Below are 25,940 nucleotides of genomic sequence, written 5' to 3' on the forward strand. Positions count from 1 at the left end.
AAATGGCAGGTCAATAGCCTTCTTGCGGAAGACATTAACATAACGAAAATGAAATATTGAAACTACCGACGAAAGTTATTCCAAATAAAGCAGCAATATTAGACACTTTAAGATCAAGATACTAAAAGAACTATTAATTCTTACTATAATTTTTACATCAACAATTGAAACTGTAGATGTACCCAATCACTAAAGGAATGGCAATGCAAGCCTGGTCTTCAAGGAAGGATAGATATACAATGCAGAGAATTGTGGACCATAGAACTCATAGAACATATAATCATAAGTCATATCATAAAGAATGCAGATCATCACAACATTATCTACCTATTGGCTTCATGCAAAACCCAACTGATCTTTTTAATTACATCCCCAAAACCATGAGTACAGGAAAATAGACAGACGTGCTCATAATCATTTTAAGGCCTTTAATAAGGTCAGTCATTATTTCCTCGTACATTAACTGTAACACCATAAAACCCAAAGCTCCTTTCAACGACAAGCCCGGCAGAATTAAATCCAATGTCCGACAATTTGCAGAAAAAAAACTCATCAAAGATACCAGTCTTATAATTGTGTACGTCAGATGCGCATTTCGTCTACAAAAGTGAATAAGCTCGAATCAAACAAGTTAAAAGGCCAAATAAAGTACAAAGTTGACGAGCATTGAGGACCAAAAATTCCGAAAGATTTTGCCAAAGGGTAATCTATTCCTAGGGTAGAAAATCCTTAGTATTTCGAACAATTCGAAGTTGTGTACTCAGTTGATTTATAAATATGACAATATAAATGATAATTCATGCCAACACAAAAGTGCAGACGGTATGATAGCATACCGTACTTTATCAGCAGAAAAAAAATGAAAGAATAACAAAAAGATCTTGACAAACTTGCAATAAAAGAAATCACAATGAAAAATATCCTTCCAACCAGAAAATTCAATGTACTCACCATCAGCAGGTGGAATGAAACCATTGCAATATCATACAAATCACATGGTCACCCTGGTGAGTCAGTCCACAGCGAATAATATTAAGGCTGCACATTTACATCCAAACTCAGGTGGAATGAACATGTGAACAACATATGTAATAGAACAAATAAGACAATCAATTCACTTTAACGACTTTTTAACATAGGATCAACTTCAGTAAGGAGTATTCGTATTTATAAATCACTTGAATGACCAATTATAAAATATGTCAATCCGGGATGGGATTCATACATACATCCATGGGATTGTCCAGTGACGAGCAGTCTCTTGTGGATAGTTGTCTCATTGGTAATCATACCACATCTCAATATTTTTATTTGAGACTAGTCTACTATGTTATAGTAGTCTCAGTTTACATATAAATTATACTACTAATTACCCTGCCATTCGGGGCGTCTTCATTTGACAATAAAATTATTGTATTGTATCGTACTATCTGATTATTGGTTTTAAGGTTTATGACCCCTTCTGTAGCCGTGTGTATTACGAATTTTTCAAAGTGCAAAAATATCAAAACAGCAAAGATAATGAATGATAGAGATGTGTCATTTTTACATATACCAAAGGGAAACTTCGTTCAAAGCAATATTATTTATTGTTTTATTGCCTTTAATAGAAAATGGGGATTTTGTGGCAAACAAAACAAAGATTTTTGCCGAAAATCAACAGACTTTAATACAGAGATTTTCGTTATAGAATTTTAAACGTAGATTACTCACTTGTTTGCCCATGATGTGCTAGCGTTTTTGTTTACAAAAGTTTTTAACAACTTTTACATTCCACAAAAAACTCGTGCTGAGTCAATAAAGTCGAGCGCACCCTAGAAGGTGTATTTGAATAGGTCCATATTTATATATTTTTATACCCCACGGAAGGTATAATGTGCTTGATCCGTCCGTCTGTCAATACGTCAAACCTGTTCTTGTCATCTCAACTCCTCTGAAACAACACAACAGAATTTCATGAAACTTTGTAGATAATAACATGAATAAGGACATAATATGTAGATGTGCATATCAACAAGAAATTTTTATCAGTTGACTTTTGTAGGAGTTATGAGTCTTTGAACTTAGGAATATGGTGAGATGTTGTTTGCCCAGTGACAGTGTGAGATGTGGGGTATGTGAGCGTGCTCATAAAGGTTCTTTAATTAACCAATATCTTTATTTATAAACTTGTTTTAAGGAAATCATTGCTAGCACTGCCTGAAACAATCCTCTATATATCATATATATCTATCATGCACCGAATTGTCAAATATTAAAGTATAAGGGAACCGTCTGTGGATTTTTCTATAAAATTTCCATATGTTTAGCATTGAAACAACAAAAAGGTACATAATCCTTAGGGAACAACCATTTAACTTCAAGGAGGGGGTATGGGTTTTTAAAGATATTCTGAATCCAGATTTTCCCAATACCTTATAGTGTTAAATTTTGAAAAAAATAATTTGATTGAAAGCCCCCCCCCCCCCCCCCCCCATTTTTGAAGTTAAATGGTTGCTCCCTTAATTATCTTTTGATATAGGCTCTTCTTTTGATTAAAATGTATGATATCTAGTGCTATCTGGTGGATTGGTATTGACTTCACCTTCATGTTCAAAAGTTCATGGCCACTGATAAAAATACTGCGAGACGACAAAAAAAGTTATCGACTTTATAGATCTCACATATCAATTGGAGCATAAATTCGGGAAAGTAACTCTATTCACCGTTTTCGGTTTTTATTTTATGTGTAGTATTTCCACTTCCGTTTCCAGTGACGACAAGAAAATATCTTTCTTGGTTTGTTTACAAAAAAAATTGCCTTTCACTCTCTGTAAGTTCTAAAATATTGGAAATTTGAAAAAGACTTTCGTATGACATCCATACCTTTTTAAAAATCACAATGGAACATTACAGTTCATTCATATGTATGAAGCCATTCCGTTTCTATCCGTGGTCTGCTTCGTTCCAAGAAATTATAAATTAAAAGTAGTTGTCAACTAAGATATAATTCATGCATGGTGGTCAGGGTTTATTGTATATTTGCATAGCTTACATTGTTTGCTCTATATTTTAACTAGATGCATAATCAAAGATTTGAATTTTCTTAAATCTTTGTCTTGATGACACTATTTTCTGTATCCCCATTGGCATTGTAGGTGTTGCCCGTGTAATTTAAAAAGCCTCGCTTGTAAGATATTTTTTTTTTCACTTGTACTTAACTAACACCTACTAATAAGTGGTAGCTGTATATGAAATTAAATGAAATGGAGCGAGAAACATCAAATCTCCCCAAAAATATGAAGGATTTTTCTTGAGATGGGAGAGTTGTTGTTCTTTTCTACCAATGATAAAAGATCCAAATTAAGTTGTACGGATCCCACATGAAAACAAAACTCTTGCTTCTTTATAATGACCACACTGTAATAAATAATGTTTGAAGGTTCCTAGTTAACCAGTTGTAGACCTGGAGATATAAAGGTAGTCTAACTAGTTGTGTTAGGGAAGATCGTCTTTGGCTCAATTTGTTAGAGCGCTGCCTTTAAATCCGGAGATAGAGGGTTTCGAATCCCGCTAGTACTATCCATGGATTTTCATATCATTGCCGCTGCGAGCAATTACTACTTGTACAAACAAGTGTATATAGGTGCCTGGCAGTTTGATATTGTCATGTGTGGATGACCGTGACATATCTAGGTGGAACTGGCCAAAGGATTTCCGAGAAGATGTCTCAGGGTTGTACAGTAGTGAACCTGCGAGTTGTTGGGATGGATGGTACGCAGCCCGAAAAAAAAGAAAAGGGGGAAGAGTGTTGTAGACCTGGAAATATAAAGGTAGTCTAACTAGTTGAGTTAAGGAAGATCTTCTTTGGCTCAATTGGTTAGAGCGCTGCCTTTAAATCCCGAGATTGAGGGTTCGAATCCCCCTAGTACCATCCATGGATTTTTCACATCATTAACCATATTTACACTTGGGATCAGTATACCTTATCGCTATTTGTCCGCCATTACTGGACATCACAATTTGTGACAAAGGTTCCCGTAAAATTTTGACGTCCCAATAGAAAATATCAGACGCCACAATGGAAAAGTGATTGTTGTATGACATCAAAAGTTCAAGCATCGCAGATTTCTAAATAGTGATAAGGTGTATTTCTTAACTTTATGTTGATAATTGTTTAGAATGTATCTTGATCTTAAATTACCAACAAAAGATGGTGTGTTTATATCAGGGAAATCATATAAAACTTTTTCTTGTACATTTTGGTAAAATTTATAGTAAAATCTTCCTACATTGTTGTTGTCCAAACATTGTTGCCATTATTTTGTCACCGATGTATACTGTTGAAGCTGTTTTTATAACCTGCTTGGTTGCTGTTGTAAGAGCTTCATTTAATTATTCATTAGTCTCCTTTGTTATGAGGATACAGATACATGACAATTCAAGGGACATTGTACATGAAAAGTCATGAGGAACAGGTTAAAAGACTGAAAACTGATTGAAATTACCTGAAAACTCTATTCTATATATTGTAAGACTGCTAAAGCTAATAATAGACATGAATTTTTTAGATAAATGTCACTTTTTCTCAATGAAAGTACAATTTAACTTGTAGGATCAAATACATTTTTTTTTGTCTTGTATGCAAGTTCCTTAAAAACAGTATGGGGGATGTAATTATTCAAAAGGTAGATACATGTAGCTCAACCTAAAAATTATGTCTCCCAAAATTATTGTTATACAAGGAATGTCATATTCCTGAAGTTGAATTATACCTTAATATTTTTTTTTTAATTTTCAGTTAAGGTTCAACAAGCAAAATTTGTATCCAAATTTTGTGACTCATTTACTGTCCCTTGACCATAACTGGTCCTAGAAACCTTTTGAAACATTTTCACATAGATTTTTCATAATAAAAAAGATAAGAAACTTGTATAACTTTGTTAGATACTATCAGAAGATATGCAATAAATCAATTTAAAATTTTTTTATTATCTATGACTTTTTATATTTAGAAATTATTGGTGTCACTGGTTTCCACTGAATCAAAATGGCACCTAAGAAAAAGGGAAAAAAGTCTGGGAAAATGTCAAAAATGACAGAAGAAGAAAGAATGGCCTATGAAGAACAGAAGAGGCTACAAGAAGAAGAAATGAAGAAAAAGAAAGAAGACATGCTAACACAGTTCTTAAAAGTACTTTCTTACTTTATTTATACCTTTTGAAACTCAACATAACATTTATTGATATTCTGTCATTACCTATAAGAAATGTTTTCCAAATTTGTAGAAAGGCACAATTCAAAGATCTTCCAAGCATATTCTTAAGCTATAAACATGATAAAAGCATGTGTACATCTTCATGTTACTAATCAGATATACTGCAAATGAATAATGATTACATCACCAATTATTAAAACAGTAAACATTTATTAATTAAAGAGATGAAAAAATATCTCTTTGTATTGCACAAATAAGATTTTAAAAAAACCTGGACACAGTCAGATTTTTGAGAAGCCTTGAAGGTACAGTTTTAATATGTATGTTGAAAATTTTTCAGGACAAACTAGCCAAAGAAGAAAGAGCCACAAAATACAATCTTAACAAACTAAATCACCAATGGAGAAACATAATGAGAGAGGCTAAATCTAAAGAATTGCGTAAAGAAATAGAAATTCTTAGCCAGACATTTGAAAGAATTGTGGACAGAAAAGATGCTACCATTAAATCGCTTGCCAAAGATTTACAAGAGGCCGAGGAGCAATATGCCATGGCTCTACGTAGTCATCTTCAGGCTGTAGATAGTTTATTTGGTAATGAATTATTATAATTTACAGAACAATTATTTCATAAATTTTCATTACCAAAACATTTCACTACCTACATGTGATTAACATACGATAATCAGTTATATTGAAACAGCAGATAACAAAATAACACTTGATAAATTTGATCTGTCCAAAGCGTTTTTTTTTTGTTTTTTTTCTCTTTATGCTTATAATAAATAAAAGTTACACAAACTAAAAAGCTTTAAGAAGATAATTATCAAAGTTGGTGATTAAAATCCTATTTTCATTTATTGTGGTTGCCTGTTTTGTTTCACATACTTTTATGCAAATAAGTATAACTGCACCTTTCAAGTTATCAAATTATTTTCTGTTAATCATGACATAAGTTTACGTCACATTCTTCCATCCTTAGAACTTTCCTCCTCCTTTTTCATTCCTTTAAAACCCTTATCAAGACACTGACTAACAAATTTATCTTGACATGTCACTTTTTATGATTAGATAGTTACACAAGTTTTTTTATATTTAGATATACAGGACGAAAGGTTAGACAAGTTACAGATGGATTATGAGGAGGAGTTAGCCATTATTCAGGAAGAGTTTGATTCAGAAAGAGCATTGATGATAGAACAGAATGGAATAGAAATGAATGATATTGCCGATATTATGTTTGCCATGGATCAGAATTTCCAGGACCGTGAAAATGATGCTCGGGCAGATTATGAAAGTTTATGTGATGAAATAAAAAACAAGGTATGACAATAGAAATATTCATGTCTCAGGTTTATTCACCAAAATCCTTTGTTGACAAATTCAATTATTAAAATTTCGAAAAGAGTAAAAACTAGACATCTTATTAACCAACAAAATCAAAAGTGGAGATGCAGAAGTTAATACACAAACAAGGAAATTAAAAAATTATTAACAAAAATACTGAACTCCAAGGTAAATTGACGTGACAATAAACAGGATCCAGTTTATAGCATATACAGTTTAGTAAAACATAACTTCATATATGCTTTCCTAATAATTGTGATCCAGCAGTCAAAACTGTGTACCACTGGACATTAAGCAACCATCAATCAATCAATAAAAACTGTGTAAACATACATTACAAACATACAAACACAACTGACTAAAAAATTCAAACAAACATACAAAAAAAATCTGACAAAGAGGCCAACAAAAAAAGTTTTTGTAGTTGATAGTACATACAGTGGAGTAAATCAAAATTTCATACAAATTTTCCTGATAAAGTATGAACTAAGCAAAATATTAATACAAGGTTCTACAAAATGAAAACAACACTATAAAATTGTCATGAGTCCAAATTGTACATCAGGAACGCCCAAAGCCAGAACATGATAGCTGGATGCACAAAACTGAGTCACGTCAAGATTGATATGACATAAAGGAACATAATAATACAAAGACAAATAAAGGGAAAATTGTAATGTAAATAAATTGATACACATCACTAATCAGTAACTAGAATCTATAACTGAAGACTGTCCTGTTAGACCATCCTATATTATTTGAGAAGTAGACATGAACATTTATATTATGTCTTGGTTCTTTCTGGTGAACTTTTTGAGAAAAAGGATGAGACGTTCTCTGACAAATCCCTGGCTCATTTATTTATTGCCCAGACACTGATGACATTTTACAAAGTCTGATTATAAGATTTATGTTGAATAAAATGTGAGTTGAAATTTTTACGAACATCGAACACTTTAAACCAAAGTACAAATTCCTATCAAAACTTTGAGTTACATAAAGTGCTTCAGAAGAGTGAGTATATCCTATTTTTCATGCAACACCAAATTATTTTTTTTTTTACCATCTGTTTATTTTAGGATATGGAAGAAAAACATGGTATTCGGATGACCCTGCTAGATAAGATTGATTCTCTGTGGAAACAGTTTGATCAAGCTTTGAAAGCTTATCTAAGCTCTACACAAAGTAGGAAGAATGAATTTGAAGATTATAAACGTAGAGACGACCATGCTGCCCAAGAAATAGATTCTCAGATGAGAAGAATAAATAAGTTATGGGTAAGGTTTTTTTTTTATATGACCTTAGCGTAAACAATATTTTATTGTGGTCATAAAATGTGATTAGATAAGATAATTAAATAGGGATTTGAAAACATCCCTATTTGAAAAAAAAAACACATGTGAAACATGAAGTTATTGTAAAAACAGTTAATACATAACTACACAAGAGGCAACTACATGATACATTGATATACCTGGGTGATAACTATAGTAGTCTATAGGAATAATCCTAAATTTTAAGTGTTAACATTATAAGTATCAAAGAAATAAGATGTGTAATGCCAGGTAAACAATAGCAATCAATCCCGGTGATTGAAAACAAAACAAACATTTTAAAAAATCTATTCATAATAATTTCTACTTTTGTCATTTCCATTTTATCTGAATATTCCAATAAACAAAATAATTTTTACAATGGCCTAATGTCTTTTATACATTTTGTGTTTTGTTGTATTATTTATTTTTATTATGAACTTTGATGCATTTTTTATTTAAAAGATGAATTTATTTGCTATTTTTAGGACAATATCTCACAATTAAAAAGTAAAATGGCTGCCAATGCAAAAGAATGTGAAGAACGAAATAAACAACTTAAAGAGGTAAGTGTGGTATTATGATCAAGGGGAGCTAACACATTGCATTTCATTCAGTATCAATATACAGTCAAACCTCCCAAAACAACCACTTGTATTAAGCAATAAACGGATGTATGCGACCACTTTACAAATTTTCCAATAGATTTTCCCTTCATATTTTTAAGATGTAACTTTATTTTATTGCTGGCTGCATAGAATGGTTTATAATATTATTATTTGGTATTTTAGATATTTTTTTGTAATTATTATCAGATATCTTGGCAACAAAAAAAAAATACAAGTGGCAGGCAGTATCACTAGATTATTTGGTATCCCAAGTATGCAGTTAAACTTTTTGAAAGGGAAATCTCATCCAGCCAGTTTTAAATATTTGTAGTTCAAAGGTCAATGCCAAATAGTATTTACATTATTCTTTCTGATGCCTAGCTTGAATGTACAATAGTTTTCGCTGTTTTTTATATAATTATAATAAAGGCAATACAGAATAAAACATTATTATTTTATAGGAAAGAGAGAAAATGTTGGCACATTTCCAAGACTTAAAAGCACAGATGAATAAGTTACGAGAACGAGAGAGAGACAAGCTAACAAAAATGACTTTAGAAAGTAATGGTGCAATGAAAGAATTAAAAAGACAAAATGAGAAGGTATGTAAAGAATCAAGGAAAACAGAATACACGAGGAATATATATTAAAAAAAGAAATTCTATAAAAGATCAGATGGACTGATGAAAAATAGATTTATACATATTCTGTAAAAAAAAAGTTGGGCACTTAAACACAAGCCCCAACTTGAAGGGATAGTTGTCTCTTTGGCAGTCATACTGTATTTCCTTATTGTTAAATTGGTGTGAGCATTTATTTGATCATTAGAATAACACACTGTTTTCTATTTAGTTCTCACATTTGCTCTGCACTTCAGAAAACCAGTATTTATACCATTATACTTGCCAACTAGGGAAATAATTTGTATTCAATTGTAATTTTAAAATCAAGATTTGGGCTTTCTGAAGTATGTTTCAAGATAATTTTAATACAACATAGTTTACCTCAGTGTCATATATTGAAAACAATCATGAATCATATCTCTTCATTTATACATGTATGTACAGTTTATATTTGCTGTGCATTATGGTAATCTGAGATCATTTTCAAGTTTCATAATGGCTGTTCGTGTGTGGTGTTGTGGTCTGTTAGAGTGCGCTGTATGGCCCACACCACTGTCTTCAGCACTCTAGGTTTTCTGTCGGGGTTACCTCACCCTTAACTTCGGAACAAAAGTTCTGATCCTGGAAGTACAGGAAGGATGTTACAGATTCCTAGTTCTGGATTTTCCTCGAGGTCACCTGAAGCCTTTCCCTGGCATAAGGGTGTGGCTGCAAGGCAGCGGAGGTTTTGAGTCAAGAGTTTTCCTTCCCCTTGATGGGCTACCCTCCAAGGTTGACTAGCCACATCTTCCCAAGGCCATCTGGTTTTGAGGCGCCAGTGGCTCGTCTTCGCCCCTTCTCTAGTCAGTTGAAACAGTTCCACTAGGTTTACAGATGATAAACCACTCGTGAAGGTTGGAATTGAACTTGGTTGTCAGAGGCTGTTTGAGACGCATGCCGAAAGGAGCATTTTCATGGAATTGGAAGCCTATTTTCCAACTCCACCCCTTGGCTTAACAACTTTTGGAACCTGAGATCATTTGAAAATAAGGCTTCATGTAGCTTACATTTTACATCATGAGGTATGCCACCTTAAAACGTTTGAAAATAGGAGTTAAGATACCAAGGGGACAAAAACCCATAACCAAGTGTTTCAAAATTGTCTCTTAGGCTACCACTAGAACCTCCAGAATTATTTTGACCAGAGACATTTTAAAAGCTAGAATTTGTATTGTTGGATACATTTTATATTTTTAAATTTACAGGCCTCATGTTATATATATATATATATATATATACAGTTACCGGACTAGCTAGTTTATTGCATTCATTTGTTTCTGTGTTCATCAATTTATTCCTTTATTGAGTTTGTCATCCAATATTGTATTTTACAGGTGACAGTTATATTAAAATTAGCAGAAATGTGTCGTAAGTTAGAGACAGAGGAGGAGAAAGTGCTACCATTTTATGCTTCCTCCCTCACACAGGAAGAACAAGAAGATGTCCAGACAGCTATGTTAGAACCAGGTTATGAACCGCTGGCTCAGGTACAATATATATTTATTTTGGCATCACAATACAATATTGTTGTTTTGCAAGTGGTTTTGAATTTCATTTTTCTTTCACTAATAATTTTTTTTGAACATGTTTAAAACATTGTTCATATTGCAAAAATTGGAGTTTAAACATGAACACCAATTCTTATTCTTATTTCAGACAATGCATGAATACTCATCATTAGAGAATTTCTGGAAAAGATTCAACAAAGTGTTCTTAGATAAGTTAGCTCTAGATAAAGAGAAAATGGGACTAGTGCAAGAGAACCAACAGTTACGGACCTTACTCAAACAGTACCTGGATGGAATCTCTGTCAATGATGAAATCATCAGCCAAGTCAATCCACTATTTATTGTTAATAATAAAACAAATGTCAAGTAAGTATAGTTAGCAGCTTAAATTTCCCCTTTTAGTCATACAACTTACTCAGTATAAAATTTGTGCTCGAAACACAAAATCCAGTATTTTGATTGGTTGATTTCTGAGTCTGAGTACAATAATCATTCTCAAAAGTTGTATGACATAAAGCCCTGGATACAATCAACCAAGTCAATTTATTATTTATTGCTTACTTCTGTCCTTTGGTGACAAGAGGTTAGTTGTCTCATTGGCAATTGTACCATATCTCCTTATTTTTATATGGATATATGTACAAGGATTTATTACAAAATCTTATTTGCAGATATTAAAGACCAAGGTTAATTTATTATGCATTTTTTTGGTTTCATTTTAATCTTTTATATAATTTTTTATTCATCATATTTCTTTGAATTAGATGTTTTCTATATATTAAATTGTGCTTCTTTCCACATGCTATGCCACTTCAAGTTAATGTCAATTTTTATTAGTCCCTGATACAGGTCCTTAGCCAGAAAGAAAAGTCTATATCTTTATCCATATTTAAATATTGTAAAAAAAAAGACAAATGTTGAAATGAGAAACAAGTCACTTTCTAGGTGGTTTTTTTTTGTCGTTTAATTTGATAATTTGTTTTTTATTTATTTTATTTGGGGGGAGGGGGTGTCTATCACCATTTTGTTGCATAATCACATGGCTGTCAGTTTTATAAGAGAAGATGTGCTGACTCTCCAATAATTTTAATATTGTGACTTGCTTTTGATATTTCATGACATTTTAAGAAGAAAATCTGATAATTCTTACATAGAAGCCAAAATTCAGTATTATAGATGTTTCTTTGGTATAAAACTTAAATCTTATTTGTTTCAGGTTAAATGTACCAGTAACAGATCCTCGTGTACAGAGACCAGTGGCACAAACAGTAGTGGAGGCAGCACATGTTGTCAAGCATGTCTTACCATTAAAATAAACTTTTTTGGACAATTTACACATTTATGCACTTTAAACTGATTACTTTAAAAGGAAATGTAAAGTCGCTAAAGACCAGAAGAAAAAAGTAAAATTTCCTTTACTTTAATATTCCTCTTTTCCCTGATCTAAAAAAGTTGATAATGAAATTGACAATTAAGAAAATAGACTGTCATGCTAAAAATTAATTTTGATATTTTAAAAAACCAATTTGTATAAGTATTAGGAAAAGATACAAAAGGGAACATAATGTTGAAGTTTTACAATTTTTCAAAAGAATTTTAAAACAGGATTGATTGCTTTCAAGGGCATTATGAGAGTTTCAAATACTCTATTACTAACAATTGATAATACAGAATATGTATCCTACCTGTACCGGCATCAAGGGAGAAATACTAAAGTCTTTACACAAAACAATTTTTATACTGCACTGTAATATTATTCAAGGATTTCTTGAAACAAATTTTGTAAATATTGTGTTGTATATATGTAATAAATTATAACACTGAAAGATTTGTTGATAAGTTACAGTTCAAAATGTACATGAGAAAATGTTGCATCTGTCTTGATGAAGTACTAAAATTTGTTTGGTTAGTTATTTTTTGTATATGTGCACCAGACAATGTCTATTATACCCCCCTTTTTAAAAAATTTTCTGTCTGTCCAAACCATATCCATCCTAATTTTTGTTTGTCAAGAGGACATATATGGCATTTTTGTAGTCCTACTACAGGGTACATCTACAGGGTGTGTCTGATGAGAAATTTGGTATGCCTTTTCAGGTCAATTGCATATATAAACTGAGTGCAAATTTACTACTTCTATATAGTAATATATAACAATGTGGTGTCAGTCTAATAAATATTAAGTTCCTTGAAGGATATCAAAGATATTTGGTATTATTCTTGCTCGCTATCAAGGTGTATATATAATTTTGAGAACTTTTGTCAAATGACTTCTATTGAAAAAAAAATGATAAGGAGTATGATTGCCAATGAGAAAAAATATCCATCAAAGACTAAATGACAAGGATGTGAACAACTATAGGTCACCACACAGCCTTCAACAATGAGACAAAATATCCATCAAAAACTAAATGACAAGGATGCGAACAACTATATGTCATCAAGTTTTCGTTACCATTTTTAAACCCACTATTAAAAACAGTACAATTTTGGTTGAATTTAGATCAGACTTTTTTGGTAATTCATAAACTTGTGTAGTTTTTGTCTCACCTGCGTGGAAAGTTGCAGAATGCAAGACATAGGAATTACTATCCAACAGCGGCTACAACTATTTGTATAAAGCTTATTTTTTTTAGAAGGTAGAATTTAATCAGTTTCTCAAATCATATAAGCAATAGGTCTTCTTTATTTGGTGTATGGAATGATAAGAAGGTGTACTTGTCTGTCTGGCAGTGTTCATTTGATGTTGACCTCATTTTCTTGGTTCGTTGTACAATTTTATGTTTTAAAAATAAAATGCTATATTAAAGTATATAGGTCATTTTTTTTCAGAGACAAGTGCCTGTGTGTATATGTTTTTTAATAGGATTCATTTGACTTTGACCTCATTTTTATGGTTTATTGTTATATTTTAATTTTCTGAAGGTTATATCTTAATTCGATAAAATGATGGATACATGCCTCTAAAATTGGTTAAGCTAGACATTAGTTATCATTACACGATTTCTAGTGTTAGGAGGGTGCCAAGCTCTCTGCATACTTCATTGAATCTGTCCTTGTGTGTCATGTTGCAGGGCAAGCATTTCTGTCAATCCATTTTCAGTAGCAGTCGATATTTCAAAACCTATATTATCTAGTCCAACCCAGTAGGCAGAACTTACTTAACTTACTTTTTAATTCAATTCGTTGTCTTGACATGCATGAAATGTTTGTACTAGGTGGCAAGAAAACAAACAACTCAAATGTAGTCCAACATTCTGAATTGGATAAAGAACCTGAGAGCTCCCTATCAAATAAGATCAGAAAATATACGGTTATTGATCTTTAATGTCTCATTAAGAATATTTCTCTCGTAGTTTGTCTTTTAGTTTTTTTCTTTTCCTCTTTTGACTAATATTGTGTAGTCTCCTCTTCGATTTTAGTTTTTCTTATTGTCTCAAATTGGCATCTTCTTTTCTTTTACTGAAAGCAAGGCACTTTTGTTTGAACCATACATCCCATAAAGTATGTTGTCTAGAGAATAATGCAGAACGCAACAACCTCAAAGTAAACCCTTTGGTGGATGTGTGTACAAATCAAGATATTGAAGGAGAAACAATGAACTATTCGCCTTTCTATTTTTAAGCAAAAGAAAAGGATAAAAAAGAAGACTACTGGACTTTTGAATTTTATTGATGACCTTTTCTTTAAAACTTTACTTGCAAATCTGAATTCTACTTCCATGAATGTAAATCCCATTAGTCATAATGTAGGAAAAGTTTTTGCCTATTCATTTTACATATAAAGGATAGCAGGAAAATATTTGACCGTACGACAGACCACTCCAACAATCAACTCATTCAAATACGATTGTTTTTTGGATAACGTCCAGTGGCAAATATTTCATATATATTCAGGACGATATACTCCTTTGAGAAAATAACTGAACAAAGACAAACAACAATAGTGTTGGTAACCCTATTGCTTCGTTCTAATTCTAAAATTTTTACTTTATTTAAATCGTAAGAAATACTGCAAAACATCCACATTGTGCAACTAAAACAGTAGGAGTTAACAAATATTACAGTCAGAAATAGAAAAGGACAATCACCCTCATCCCCCTTGCAAAGTAAGGGTCAAATCTATTTCCCCTTTCTGATATAACCAGCATGACTACTACCGTTTAGACAAGTTGATGCAAAGTTTAAAAATTATAAACCTTTAAAATCTAGTGAAATATATTAACATTTTACCAATACGTTATGTCGGTGTCACAACATACTAGCGACATATTTTCACACTCTTAGATTTATAGATACCAGTATAGTTGTCTGATTTGTAATTTTACCAATCATGTCCTTTTTCCGATGATTGTAATATGTTTACTGGATGACAATTCGAATGGGGTTGATGCTTGCAAAGCAGGAGACGCTTATTTTGACGATGCACCAAATCTCGAGACGTTTTGAATTGATACAGTTTCTGTTTGTTACCTTTAAAACATCGGTAAACTAATTTCGCCTTAGTTTTCTATAATTGGACTTGCGAACCACAATTATTAACATTGTATATTCATGCCTCTGTTATATACTTTTATTTCATGTCAAAATCTTTTCTTTACTTAAAGCTTTTTTGACACTTTGTCCCTTTCCATTCACTGATTAAGACTAAAATGATTTAATTTCCTCAGGATATGAAGAAAACTGTTGGTTATCTTTAGAGTTAATATGTATTCTTAATATCTGAACATATTGTTAAAATGGTTTATCATGAGGTGTTTCATTTAGTATTCATGAAGGAACTTACAATTTTTCATACCTTCATTTTGAGTAACTTTAATTTTTTGTACAGAGAAACCATCTTAAAACAGAGCTATAATATTTGTGTATGACGACTACAATAATGCTCTCAAATGCAAAAGAACGTAACAATTTTAAACCCTTCAACATGCTTCGAGTGAGTCGAATCTGGGCAATGGCACTACAGACCTACAAAATTTTGAATATATTTGTTCCTTTATGTTCATAATATACATTGAAAATATTCGTTTAGATTAACAGTTACATCCTGGACATACCCGGACTACTACATGTGGTAAGAAATCGTTACATTTTGCCGCTGCTTCTCTTTTACATAGCTTACCCGACCACTTTAAGGCTGCAAATAATTTCCAATAGAAATGTTATATTATTCTTATAATGGTTCCAAAATATTTAAAATATTGCAGGACATCAACTCAACGACACATGTGGGGCATACATCAATGGGACAGCAACTCAACGACACATGTGTGGCATACATCAATGGGACAGCAACTCAACGACACATTTGGGGCATACATCAATGGGACAGCAACTCAACGACACGTGTGTGGCATACATCAATGGGACAGCAACTCAACGACACATGTGGGGCATACATCAATGGGACAGCAACTCAACGACACATGTGTGGCAAACATCAATGGGACAGCAACTCAACGACACATGTGGGGCATACATCAAAGGGACAGCAACTCAACGACACAAGTGGTGCATACATCAATGGGACAGCATCAACACGACACATGTGGGGCATACACCAATGGGACAGCAATCCAACGACACATGTGGGCCATACATCAATAGGTCAGCGACACATGTGGTAGATACATCAATGGAACAGAAACCCAACGACACATATGGGGTATACATCAATGGGACATCAAATCAAAGACACGTGTTGGGTATACATCAATGGGACAGCATCCCAACGACACATGTGAGGCATACATCAATGGGACAGCATCCCAACGACACATGTGGGCATACATCAATGGGACAGCATCCAAACGACACATGTGGGGCATACATCAATGGGACAGCATCCCAACGACACATGTGGGGCATACATCAATGGGACAGCATCCCAACGACACATGTGGGGTATACATCAATGGGACAGCATCCCAACGACACATGTGGGGCATACATCAATGGGACAGCATCCCAACGACACATGTGGGGCATACATCAATGGGACAGCATCCCAACGACACATGTGGGGCATACATCAATCGGACAGCAACTCAACGACACATGTGGGGCATACATCAATGGGACAGCAACCCAACGACACATGTAGGATATACATCAATGGGACATCAAATCAAAGACACGTGTTGGGTATACATCAATGGGACAGCATCCCAACGACACATGTGAGGCATACATCAATGGGACAGCATCCCAACGACACATGTGGGCATACATCAATGGGACAGCATCCAAACGACACATGTGGGGCATACATCAATGGGACAGCATCCCAACGACACATGTGGGGCATACATCAATGGGACAGCATCCCAACGACACATGTGGGGTATACATCAATGGGACAGCATCCCAACGACACATGTGGGGCATACATCAATGGGACAGCATCCCAACGACACATGTGGGGCATACATCAATGGGACAGCATCCCAACGACACATGTGGGGCATACATCAATCGGACAGCAACTCAACGACACATGTGGGGTATACATCAATGGGACAGCATCCCAACGACACATGTGGGGCATAAATCAATGGGACAGCATCCCAACGACACATGTGGAGTATACATCAATGGGACAGCAACCCAACGACACATGTAGGATATACATCATTGGGACAGCAACCCAACGACACATATTATGGAATTTGATGCGAATGTCATACAAGTGAGAGGTTTAGCTATCTATAAAATCAGGTTCAATCCACCATTTTCTACACAAGAAAATGTCTGTTCCAAGTCAGGAATATGACAGTTGTTATCCATTCGTTTGATGTGTTTGAGCTTTTGATTTTGCCATTTGATTAGGGACTTTCCTTTTTGAACTTTCCTCGGAGTTCAGTATTTTTGTGATTTTACTTTTTGTTCTTATCGATACTAAGATGACTTTTATCGCTTACTATATGGTATGGATGTTGCTCAATGTTAAAGGCCGTATAGTGACCTATAGTTGCTTAAATCTACGTAATTTGGTTTCTGGTGGATAGTTGTCTCATTGCCGTAATCATACCACATATTCTTACTTTAATATTGTTCAAATATTGGCCTTTGAAAATAGTGGAATTAATTACTTTTGGAGTGTCAAAAATTAGTTGGAAGTACTTGATAAATTGCATGCTTATATTGGTGATTTCGAATCTGTTCAAAGTTTTGATTTGTCTACCCTATATACAACGTTGCCTCGTAATCTTATTAAGAAAAAATTCACACACCTGATTAAATGGGCATTTAAAAAGTCGGAATGCGAATATATATGTTCAAACTCTTTTAGGTCATTTTTTAGTAACAACAAACAAAAGAACTATGTCAATTGGACCTGCTTTGATACTATAACTGCCCTTGAAGTTTTACTAGATAACATTTTTGTTCGCTATGGAGATTCCGTATATCGTCAGGTTATCGGAATTCCCGTGGGGACTAACTGTGCACCACTTATTGCGGACCTGTTTCTGTACTGTTATGAGTTACAATTTATGACTAAAATCAGCAACGACCCATCGAAACAACATCTGATTCAAAAATTTAATAACACTTTTAAATATTTAGATGATATATTGGCTCTCAATAATCACGACTTCAGTATGTACACTAAAAAGATTTATCCTGCCGAACTTACTTTAAATAAAGCTAATACTAACAATGAACACTTCCCTTTCATGGATCTTGATATCTTTATCTTAAACGGGAAGCTTAATACCAAAATTTATGATAAAAGAGATGATTTTTCATTTCCTAATTTTAATTATCCATTTATAGATGGTGACATTCCCTTGTCGCCATTTTATGGTGTTTATATATCTCAACTTGTTCGATTCGCTCGTGTATGTAACAACGTATTTGATTTGAACGAAAGAAATCTCTGTATTACTGAAAAAATTATTACACCAGGGTTTTCGATATCACAAACAAGTCAAAACATTTACTAAATTTTATCATCGGTACAAGGACATCATTCGTAAATATAAATCAACATGCAGACATCTTATACGTTCAGGTATTTCACATCCAATATTTTATGGTAACATTCTTTACAAAGCACAAAAATGTCGGCATTCACCTCAAAAGCTAACCAAACCTTTAAACAGACTTATTCGGAAAGGATATAGTTACGATACTGTTGTCAAGTCATTAAGGATTGCATATTTTGGTATTAATATTGATTCACTCATAGGGTCTTTGCATCGGAAATAAACACATTTTTTCTTAAACCAGTTGTTGGCATGATACGGGTTATGTTCTTCTCATATATTTTATGATGGTATGATACTAAACCCCTAACGGGGGGGGGGGGGGGGGGGGGGGGTTGTACTTGATTTTCATATGATGAAGACATAATCTTTTAATCGGTTTAATTGAGGTCTGGAGCTGGCATGTCAGTAACTGCTAGTAGTCCTTTGTTCATTTATGTATCATTGTCATTTTGCTTAGTTTCTTTTGTTACCTATTTTGACATCGGACTCGGACTTCTTTTAAACTGAGTTTTACTGTGCGTATTGCTATGTGTTTCTTTATTCTACATTGGCTAGAGGTATAGGGGGAGGGTTGAGATCTCACAAAACATGTTTAACCCCGCCGCATTTTTGCGCCTGTCCCAAGTCAGGAGCCTCTGGCCTTTGTTAGTCTAGTATGTTTTTTAATTTTAGTTCATTTATATGTTTTGGAGTTTAGTGTGACGTCCATTTTCACTGGACTAGCACACAATTTTATTTAGGGGCCAGCTGAGGACCACCTCCAGGTGCGGGATTTTCTCGCTGCATTGAAGACCCATTGGTGGCCTTCGGCTGTTGTCTGCTCTTTGGTCGGGTTGTTGTCTCTTTGACATATTCCCCATTTCCATTCTCAATTTTATTTACTATCTAGTGCTTATATCTTATTTATGCTTTACTATCTAGTGCTTATTTTATTTATGCTTTACTATCTAGTGCTTATTTTATTTATGCTTTGCTATCTTGTGCTTAATTTATTTATGCTTTACTATCTAGTGCTTAATTTATGCATGCTTTATTATCTAGTGCTTATTTTATTTTTACCGCTGCTGATCTTTTATTGTGTGTCCCAGACAGCTACACACAGGGGTATGCCCCATGGACTGTTTTTTGAGATTGTCAGACAGTCCGTTGTAAAATAATGGTACAAGCTTGCTAGTACCTTGGGTATTTTAGCTGATACATGGAAGTGTATGTTTTTTTTATATTCGACAAAAAGCTCATCGGAGCGTATGTTTATATATTTATAATATGCCGATTTCAAAATAATTTTTTCTATGTTTATGAATAAATTTTGATTTTTTAACAATAAATGAAATATACAGTAAAGGAGGCACAGTTAGTACCTTCTTGCGGGTCAACTTTTATGTCAAAACAATATGTTATCTACAAAAAAATAATGGTTGGATTCGTTGATTTATTTGCAAGTCAAATTTGTGTTAAAATATTTATTGTTTGTAAGTCATATTTCTAGAAAAGGAACTGTTCAATAACAAGTTGATATTTTTTGTAAAACATTTTTGAAGATAAGAAACTGTAAAACAACTACGACAGATATACATAATTGAGTAACATCCAGATTTATCGAAAACCCGTTCGATGAAATAAGAAAATATTTGTATATATCTAGATTATTCGGTTGTGTTATGTGACGAGTAATTTCTACGAGACTTCTAAAGAATGATATACAAAAAGTAGATAATAACGCGGAATTCCCAGACGGTCGGATGATTAACAAGAGAAATATTTGCAGCGGAAAATTTACCAGATGCACTTGGTAACAACTGTACTAAACTTCAAATTAAGCTTATGGTGCCAGCATCAAAATAAAAGCTAAGAAGCTCGTATATTTTGTACAGCTCTTTCAAGTTTCTAATATATTTTGAAAATTCATCGTTCGATATTCAATCAATTGCATTAAAGTTATTATTCAGTTAGGATGCCCGAGTCTCTTTTAGAAGTTATGGGGAAAGACTTCACTTCACGAGGGCCGTTTCTTCCTATAGAAGATATACACAGACGTACCCCTGGAATGGGTCAGTTTTTTGGAATGTCAGTTATATCAATGGGGTGTAATTTCGCGGAGGTAATATGTCAATGGGTAGACATTTATATGTTACATGTTCATCTTCTGATGTCTGTAAACACTGTGATCTGACCTTTGTATCTAATAATATGAATCGCGGATCCCATTTTGTTAACATCTCATTGAAATAAGATGTCATGATACTTGGGAGATATATATAAATAGGTTGTAACTTACTTATGAAGTATATGAATGGGTAGAGATTTTCGCATTTATTAAATCAATATATCAATGGGGGTGTTTTTCAAAACCCAGCCGGACGTCTGTACCCAAATTTTTAGGTTGAGACCCCCCACCCCCCACCTCACGTGCTTCACTTTCAACTTATTTATTACCTTAAATTTTGACAGGATTTGATATAACCGGCTGTACCAATTTTATAATGTTGCGTGCCTTTGCATCCTATCTTATTGCCTTTTTATTTTAGTTTTATACTATTTTTAAAAATACATGATACGATTTCTATCTTTATTTATTTATTTATTTTGATTATTCTAGGGCATTTAGTACCATTTTCGATAAATTAGAACAGAATAATTTCAGAGTTTAATATTTATTCACACTGGTAGTATGATATAGTGGCTGCTTTATTTCATGCATTTTAAATGTGTTTACTACATAATTTGTTGTTACTTTATTGGAAATTCACGTTTCTAGCTGTTACATGGTCGATTATCTGAAATTATTCTGCATGCACTAAAACAGACTATCTTAGTCAATTAAGATTGGCGTTGGACGTACCTGAGTTACATGTATGACTAACAGGTCCTGTTCCGCTCAGAAGTATTATTGCCCTTCTTAACTCCTGGATACATAACCTGAGTAGAAAAGGAAACTGGTTTATAATTATTATTATTATTATTATTATTATTATTATTATTATTATTATTATTATTATTATTATTAAAGCTTTTGATAGGACCGAAACAAAAAAAGAAGTCTGAAAATTACAATGATTTTTTTTATATTTTTAAAGTTTTATATTTACATTTCACAAAGGAACCTATTATACACTGGATATTTTTTTAGACTAACTTATCCTTTTTAATCTCAATTACAATTAAATATTTAATTCTCTCCCAGATTATTACGGCATTAAAATGTACGAAAATATTTTTATTGAAATTTTTATTTATACACCAAACGATATTTCATCATTCGTTTAGAATTTTTTTTTTAAATCAGTTACTAGTATCAGAGACATATATACGTCTCTGTTAGTATATATATCATTTTTTAATATTAATAAAAGATTTAGGGAATAAATTCCACAACGGCTTGCCATATCGAAAGGCATATTTCGTCTATGTTATGTCCCTGTAGGGACTTAGCATTTCTTGATACTAATCCAAATCTGAGACTACTCTGTGTTATGGTAGTCTCAGTCCAAATGCGTACTGCTCAAATCTAATTACACGGGCCTGATAAATTACGCGAAAAGGTGCGTAACTCGTTAACAAATCTTGTCATGTGACTTAAACTTTTAACCAATTATATTTGAAATTTTATGTCACATGGACAGCAACCACCATAGTTTACAACATGTCTGACCATGGAATAAATTTGATCTTCTTATCCGACGATACAATGGGAGATTTGTTTATTTAGCAAAAAGAAAATTTTGTCACGTAAGGAGGCATTTTCAGAATGTTGTTTCTTGGCAGGTGACAATTAAGAATGAAAATAATATTTTGAAATGATTTTAAAGTGTTACTTTTCTGAATGTCTGATTCTTTTTCTGACCTGCAACGTTAGTCATTACAATAGCCATGCCAATATTTATCTTTAGGTTAGCTGATCCCCGTTGCATTAGATCCTTTATTTTAATATACAGTTTTGAGTGATAGTAAATTCTTTATCCGCTCTTTCCTGACAATGGAGACGTTCAAATCTGACTATCTCCTGACTAGTCACTGTATTATTCTATAAGATAGTAGGTAGTAGTAGTAATTTTCATTTAAAGTCGGGTTGCATATATACATAATAACAAGGAACATGAGCTCTTTAACTGACTGATGCAATTGTAACAAAAAGTCTTCCCTGCAAATGTATTTTTTGCAACCATGAGATTACCTTTTTCATAGGACTGCTTTTCATCAATGAGAGACGTTTTGATTAATCAATATACATAATATAGTCCGAGGCGGATTGTCTCTGAAAAAAATTACCTATATACTTTAATATAACACAAAGTTACACAAGGTACCTTGTATATTTGAGAAATGTCACCTGGTAGCGAACTTCCGTTATATTTCGATTTTGCAGTTGTCTATCCCACTGAAAAATTTCGTAAATCTACATTAAAGTATCTATTAAAATGGTGTATTACACGCCTATTTCTATTGTAAGAATCATTCTTAACAGGCCTTCCAAGTATGTCAACCGTAATAATTTCGTCTTCTCACAGCCCATTATTGGCAATTTATACCGTCGCTGATGTCACGTGACTTCATAGCAAATCATTTCACATTTAGGAAGTGTTCTACACAACTATATGTTCAACATTAATGAAGTAACATTTTTATGAAATGTTATACATTTTGTCATTGCAAAATGCTGTTTTTTAAAAGATTTCTTGGATATTTTTTAAAATATAGACCTTTGAACTTTTAGGTATTTGTTAGTAAATTTTAAGTGGCCGCCATCTTGTTCAATATGTAACCCCTTTTGCACGACTGGAGTGTTCTTCAAAACGATATGTCTCAATTAAATAATTAAACATTCTTTTAAAATCTTATATTTTTTGTCATGGTAAATGGCTATTAATCTGATTTTATATTAAAAAATATTAAATTACAATGTACTTATAAATACTGTAGGAACTCGCCTATTAGTCGGAAAATTAGGAGTAAAATTCCTAATCCAGAGAGGGGTACTGACTAATAGACGAGATCCAGCGAGCAGAGGGAAAATCCAAGCTCGAGAAAAGTGGTCAGGAGTGAATTTCCTGGTCAAAACTACGTTGGTGATTGCCAAACCTACATAAATCCCTAAATAAAAAGTTTTTGTTGAAAATAAATGACTGCAATACTGTCTTTGTGTTTTATTTGTTCTTTGTAAACTTTTTTCTGTCAATTCGTGTTGAATTTCCGACTGTTTCCGGTTTGTGTATTGATTTTCATGGTCAAATGGTTTGTGCATAAACCCAAAAGAAAGAGCCAAGAACCAAAAATGAAAACGAGATAACAATGTACCAACTTATGTAAAAGGATGTTTTCAGCGGCGTTATGGTGTCATTATTGTGATATCATGATATCAATTCAATACTTATAAATCATACAATAATCAAAAATAATTTTAAGATTCATTCCCAAGATGAAAATATTATTCATTATTAAAATGTCTCAGGTAAACACAAAAATTACAAAATTGATTGACAAGCCAATATAATCCATTGATAACCCCTAATTAAGAGACAAAAGGTTGTATTCACTAAAGGTGTGAAAAATATCAGTGATAGGTAAACAGATGACACTGATGAGTTGGGGTTATTTGAATATAAAGTTGATTAGCTTCACTTAATTTTTTTAATCCTTTAATCATCACAATATAATAAGAATTATGAAGTGTACATGCTCATTTAACACTGAGTTATGTGTGCTGTGAAAAATATTGATTGACTTTTAATTTGTTCAGGTTCATATTGGTTTATGTTCGCTTTTCTCAAACAATAGGTTGTTAGTCATACCCTACAAAATCATTGATGCATTACGTAAACAACACATGGCTACTCAAACAGTGAACAAAACAACAGGAATGAATACATCTTTATTATTAACAGCAATATAAATTATCATAATCAACATCAACTAAATTCAAACCAAACAAACATTCATGCAGAAAATGAATACAATTCCTGGATTTGCATTGGTTTTACCGGCGTTCATCAGTAACTGTCAGCTGCAAAAAAATGTCCAAATTTTGTCCAACTTATACGAGGGCCAAGACTAAATCCTTAGAATTTGGAGCTGAAAAGGGCAACCGACTAATAGTCGGATTGACTAATAGGCGAGTTTCTACGGTACGCAAATACATGTAACTACTAGCTTTGTATATCAGAGATACGAAACTAAGTTTATTATTGCTTTACACGGGAGGCATAGTTATTTAATTAAAATCAATAGAGACAAGTCCCGTTAGTATAGAAAGTCCCTGAACAGATCAACAAGATAATGACAATTCTATAAATAACTCATTTTATTTTTTAATTTCTATTTTCAATTTCTACTTTCATTTCTATTTATTTTATTTGTTACCACTTCAGATTTTGTCAACTTCTGGAAGTCCACATACCATGTACTTCAGGGATAATTCTTCTTATTGTAACCCTCCTGATGAAGCCACTCGTGGTGAAACATGTAGACATAATCAATTCTTTATTATTTCGGTATAACATGGGTGTTGATGTCTTTATTTCTAAAATTCGGTAAAATTCGAAAACAAATTACAATTTACTCTGAAATATTTAGCATGTATGTCTTAAGGTATTACAGGATTTATCATGATCACTTTTATTTTTTTAGAATTCAATATGGAAAATATATATTAAATTTACAAATATGTTTAAAATTCATAACTATAGTCATATCTATTATGAATTATCTTTATTTTTACCTACATGTTACCTGTAAAATGAATGCGCGTAATGTAATCAAAAGCTGCATGCAAAAAAAATAAAAATTTAATTATATTTTAAAAAACGTATAATTTCTCCAAACGATGATTTTTTTGCTGTTTATATAATGCCAAAATCAAATGACCTGCTCCTTCTATTTGAATTTCCTTAAAATTTTGACTTTATAGGTGCTTTGAAATTTTTACCTCCTTCCTTCAAGAATAACCACAAATCAACCTTAAAGGAGTATAAGCTGTCAATTTCATGTTCACCGATTTGACTCAAATTCTCATATTGATTTATAACATACTAAAACGTATATCCAAATTACAAAAAGTCTAAAATAAACAATAAGCAATTAACTCATTAATATGTATCAGCATTTTGTGTGTTATTTAGTCTAGACGCCATCTAATTAACCATTGAGATGACCTTTAAAGACTGCTGACAGTCGTATAACCCAATATAAACATAAATATAAATAGATAGTGAGCACGTGCACGAGCACGAAGCAGTCAACTGAATGGTTCACCCTTCTTTCACTTTTAATGTTGACATTCTTTTCCTTTTAATAGCTGAACACACCTAGTATATGCATAA

The 25,940-nt window shown here is 32.8% G+C and overlaps 2 protein-coding genes across 7 annotated transcripts in view; both read left to right on the forward strand.

Moving 5' to 3' along the window:
• The first annotated feature begins 2,679 nt into the window (after window positions 1-2,679).
• Window positions 2,680-12,456, forward strand: LOC127737079 (dynein regulatory complex subunit 2-like). 2 transcript variants are annotated; one of them, XM_052247622.1, is made up of 10 exons: window positions 2,680-2,778; window positions 4,995-5,173; window positions 5,538-5,790; window positions 6,296-6,519; window positions 7,623-7,820; window positions 8,345-8,422; window positions 8,926-9,066; window positions 10,461-10,613; window positions 10,783-11,000; window positions 11,851-12,456. In XM_052247622.1, exons 2-10 carry the CDS (start codon window positions 5,030-5,032, stop codon window positions 11,948-11,950), a joined length of 1,509 nt encoding a protein of 502 aa, XP_052103582.1. In that variant the 5' UTR covers window positions 2,680-2,778; window positions 4,995-5,029; the 3' UTR covers window positions 11,951-12,456. The 2 variants fall into 2 exon arrangements, with proteins under 2 accessions (XP_052103582.1, XP_052103575.1); XM_052247615.1 differs by having other exon boundaries at window positions 2,723-2,812.
• Window positions 12,457-22,238: 9,782 nt separating this feature from the next.
• The window catches only part of LOC127737096 (cytosolic carboxypeptidase-like protein 5), a 44,855-nt gene continuing 41,153 nt past the window's right edge, over window positions 22,239-25,940 (forward strand). For 4 of the 5 annotated variants that reach the window (XM_052247647.1, XM_052247632.1, XM_052247653.1 and 1 more), the window contains exon 1: window positions 22,253-22,389. The gene's annotated coding sequence lies outside the window, so the exon portion shown is untranslated. Of the gene's footprint in view, window positions 22,390-25,940 lie in introns of all 5 variants that reach the window. The other variant, XM_052247639.1, reaches the window with a different exon arrangement.

This window comes from Mytilus californianus, unplaced genomic scaffold (genome assembly GCF_021869535.1).
Source record: "Mytilus californianus isolate M0D057914Y unplaced genomic scaffold, xbMytCali1.0.p SCAF_1, whole genome shotgun sequence".
NCBI lineage: Eukaryota > Metazoa > Mollusca > Bivalvia > Mytilida > Mytilidae > Mytilus > Mytilus californianus.

What these genes read in the sequence shown, in the direction of transcription:
- LOC127737079 (XM_052247622.1), top strand. Translation starts at nt 5,030, where the DNA reads ATGGCACCTAAGAAAAAGGGAAAAAAGTCTGGGAAAATGTCAAAAATG. An exon ending in GTGATGAAATAAAAAACAAG is followed by an intron (nt 6,520 to 7,622) that starts GTATGACAATAG and finishes TGTTTATTTTAG; the next exon opens with GATATGGAAGAAAAACATGG. An exon ending in GTTATGAACCGCTGGCTCAG is followed by an intron (nt 10,614 to 10,782) that starts GTACAATATATA and finishes TTCTTATTTCAG; the next exon opens with ACAATGCATGAATACTCATC.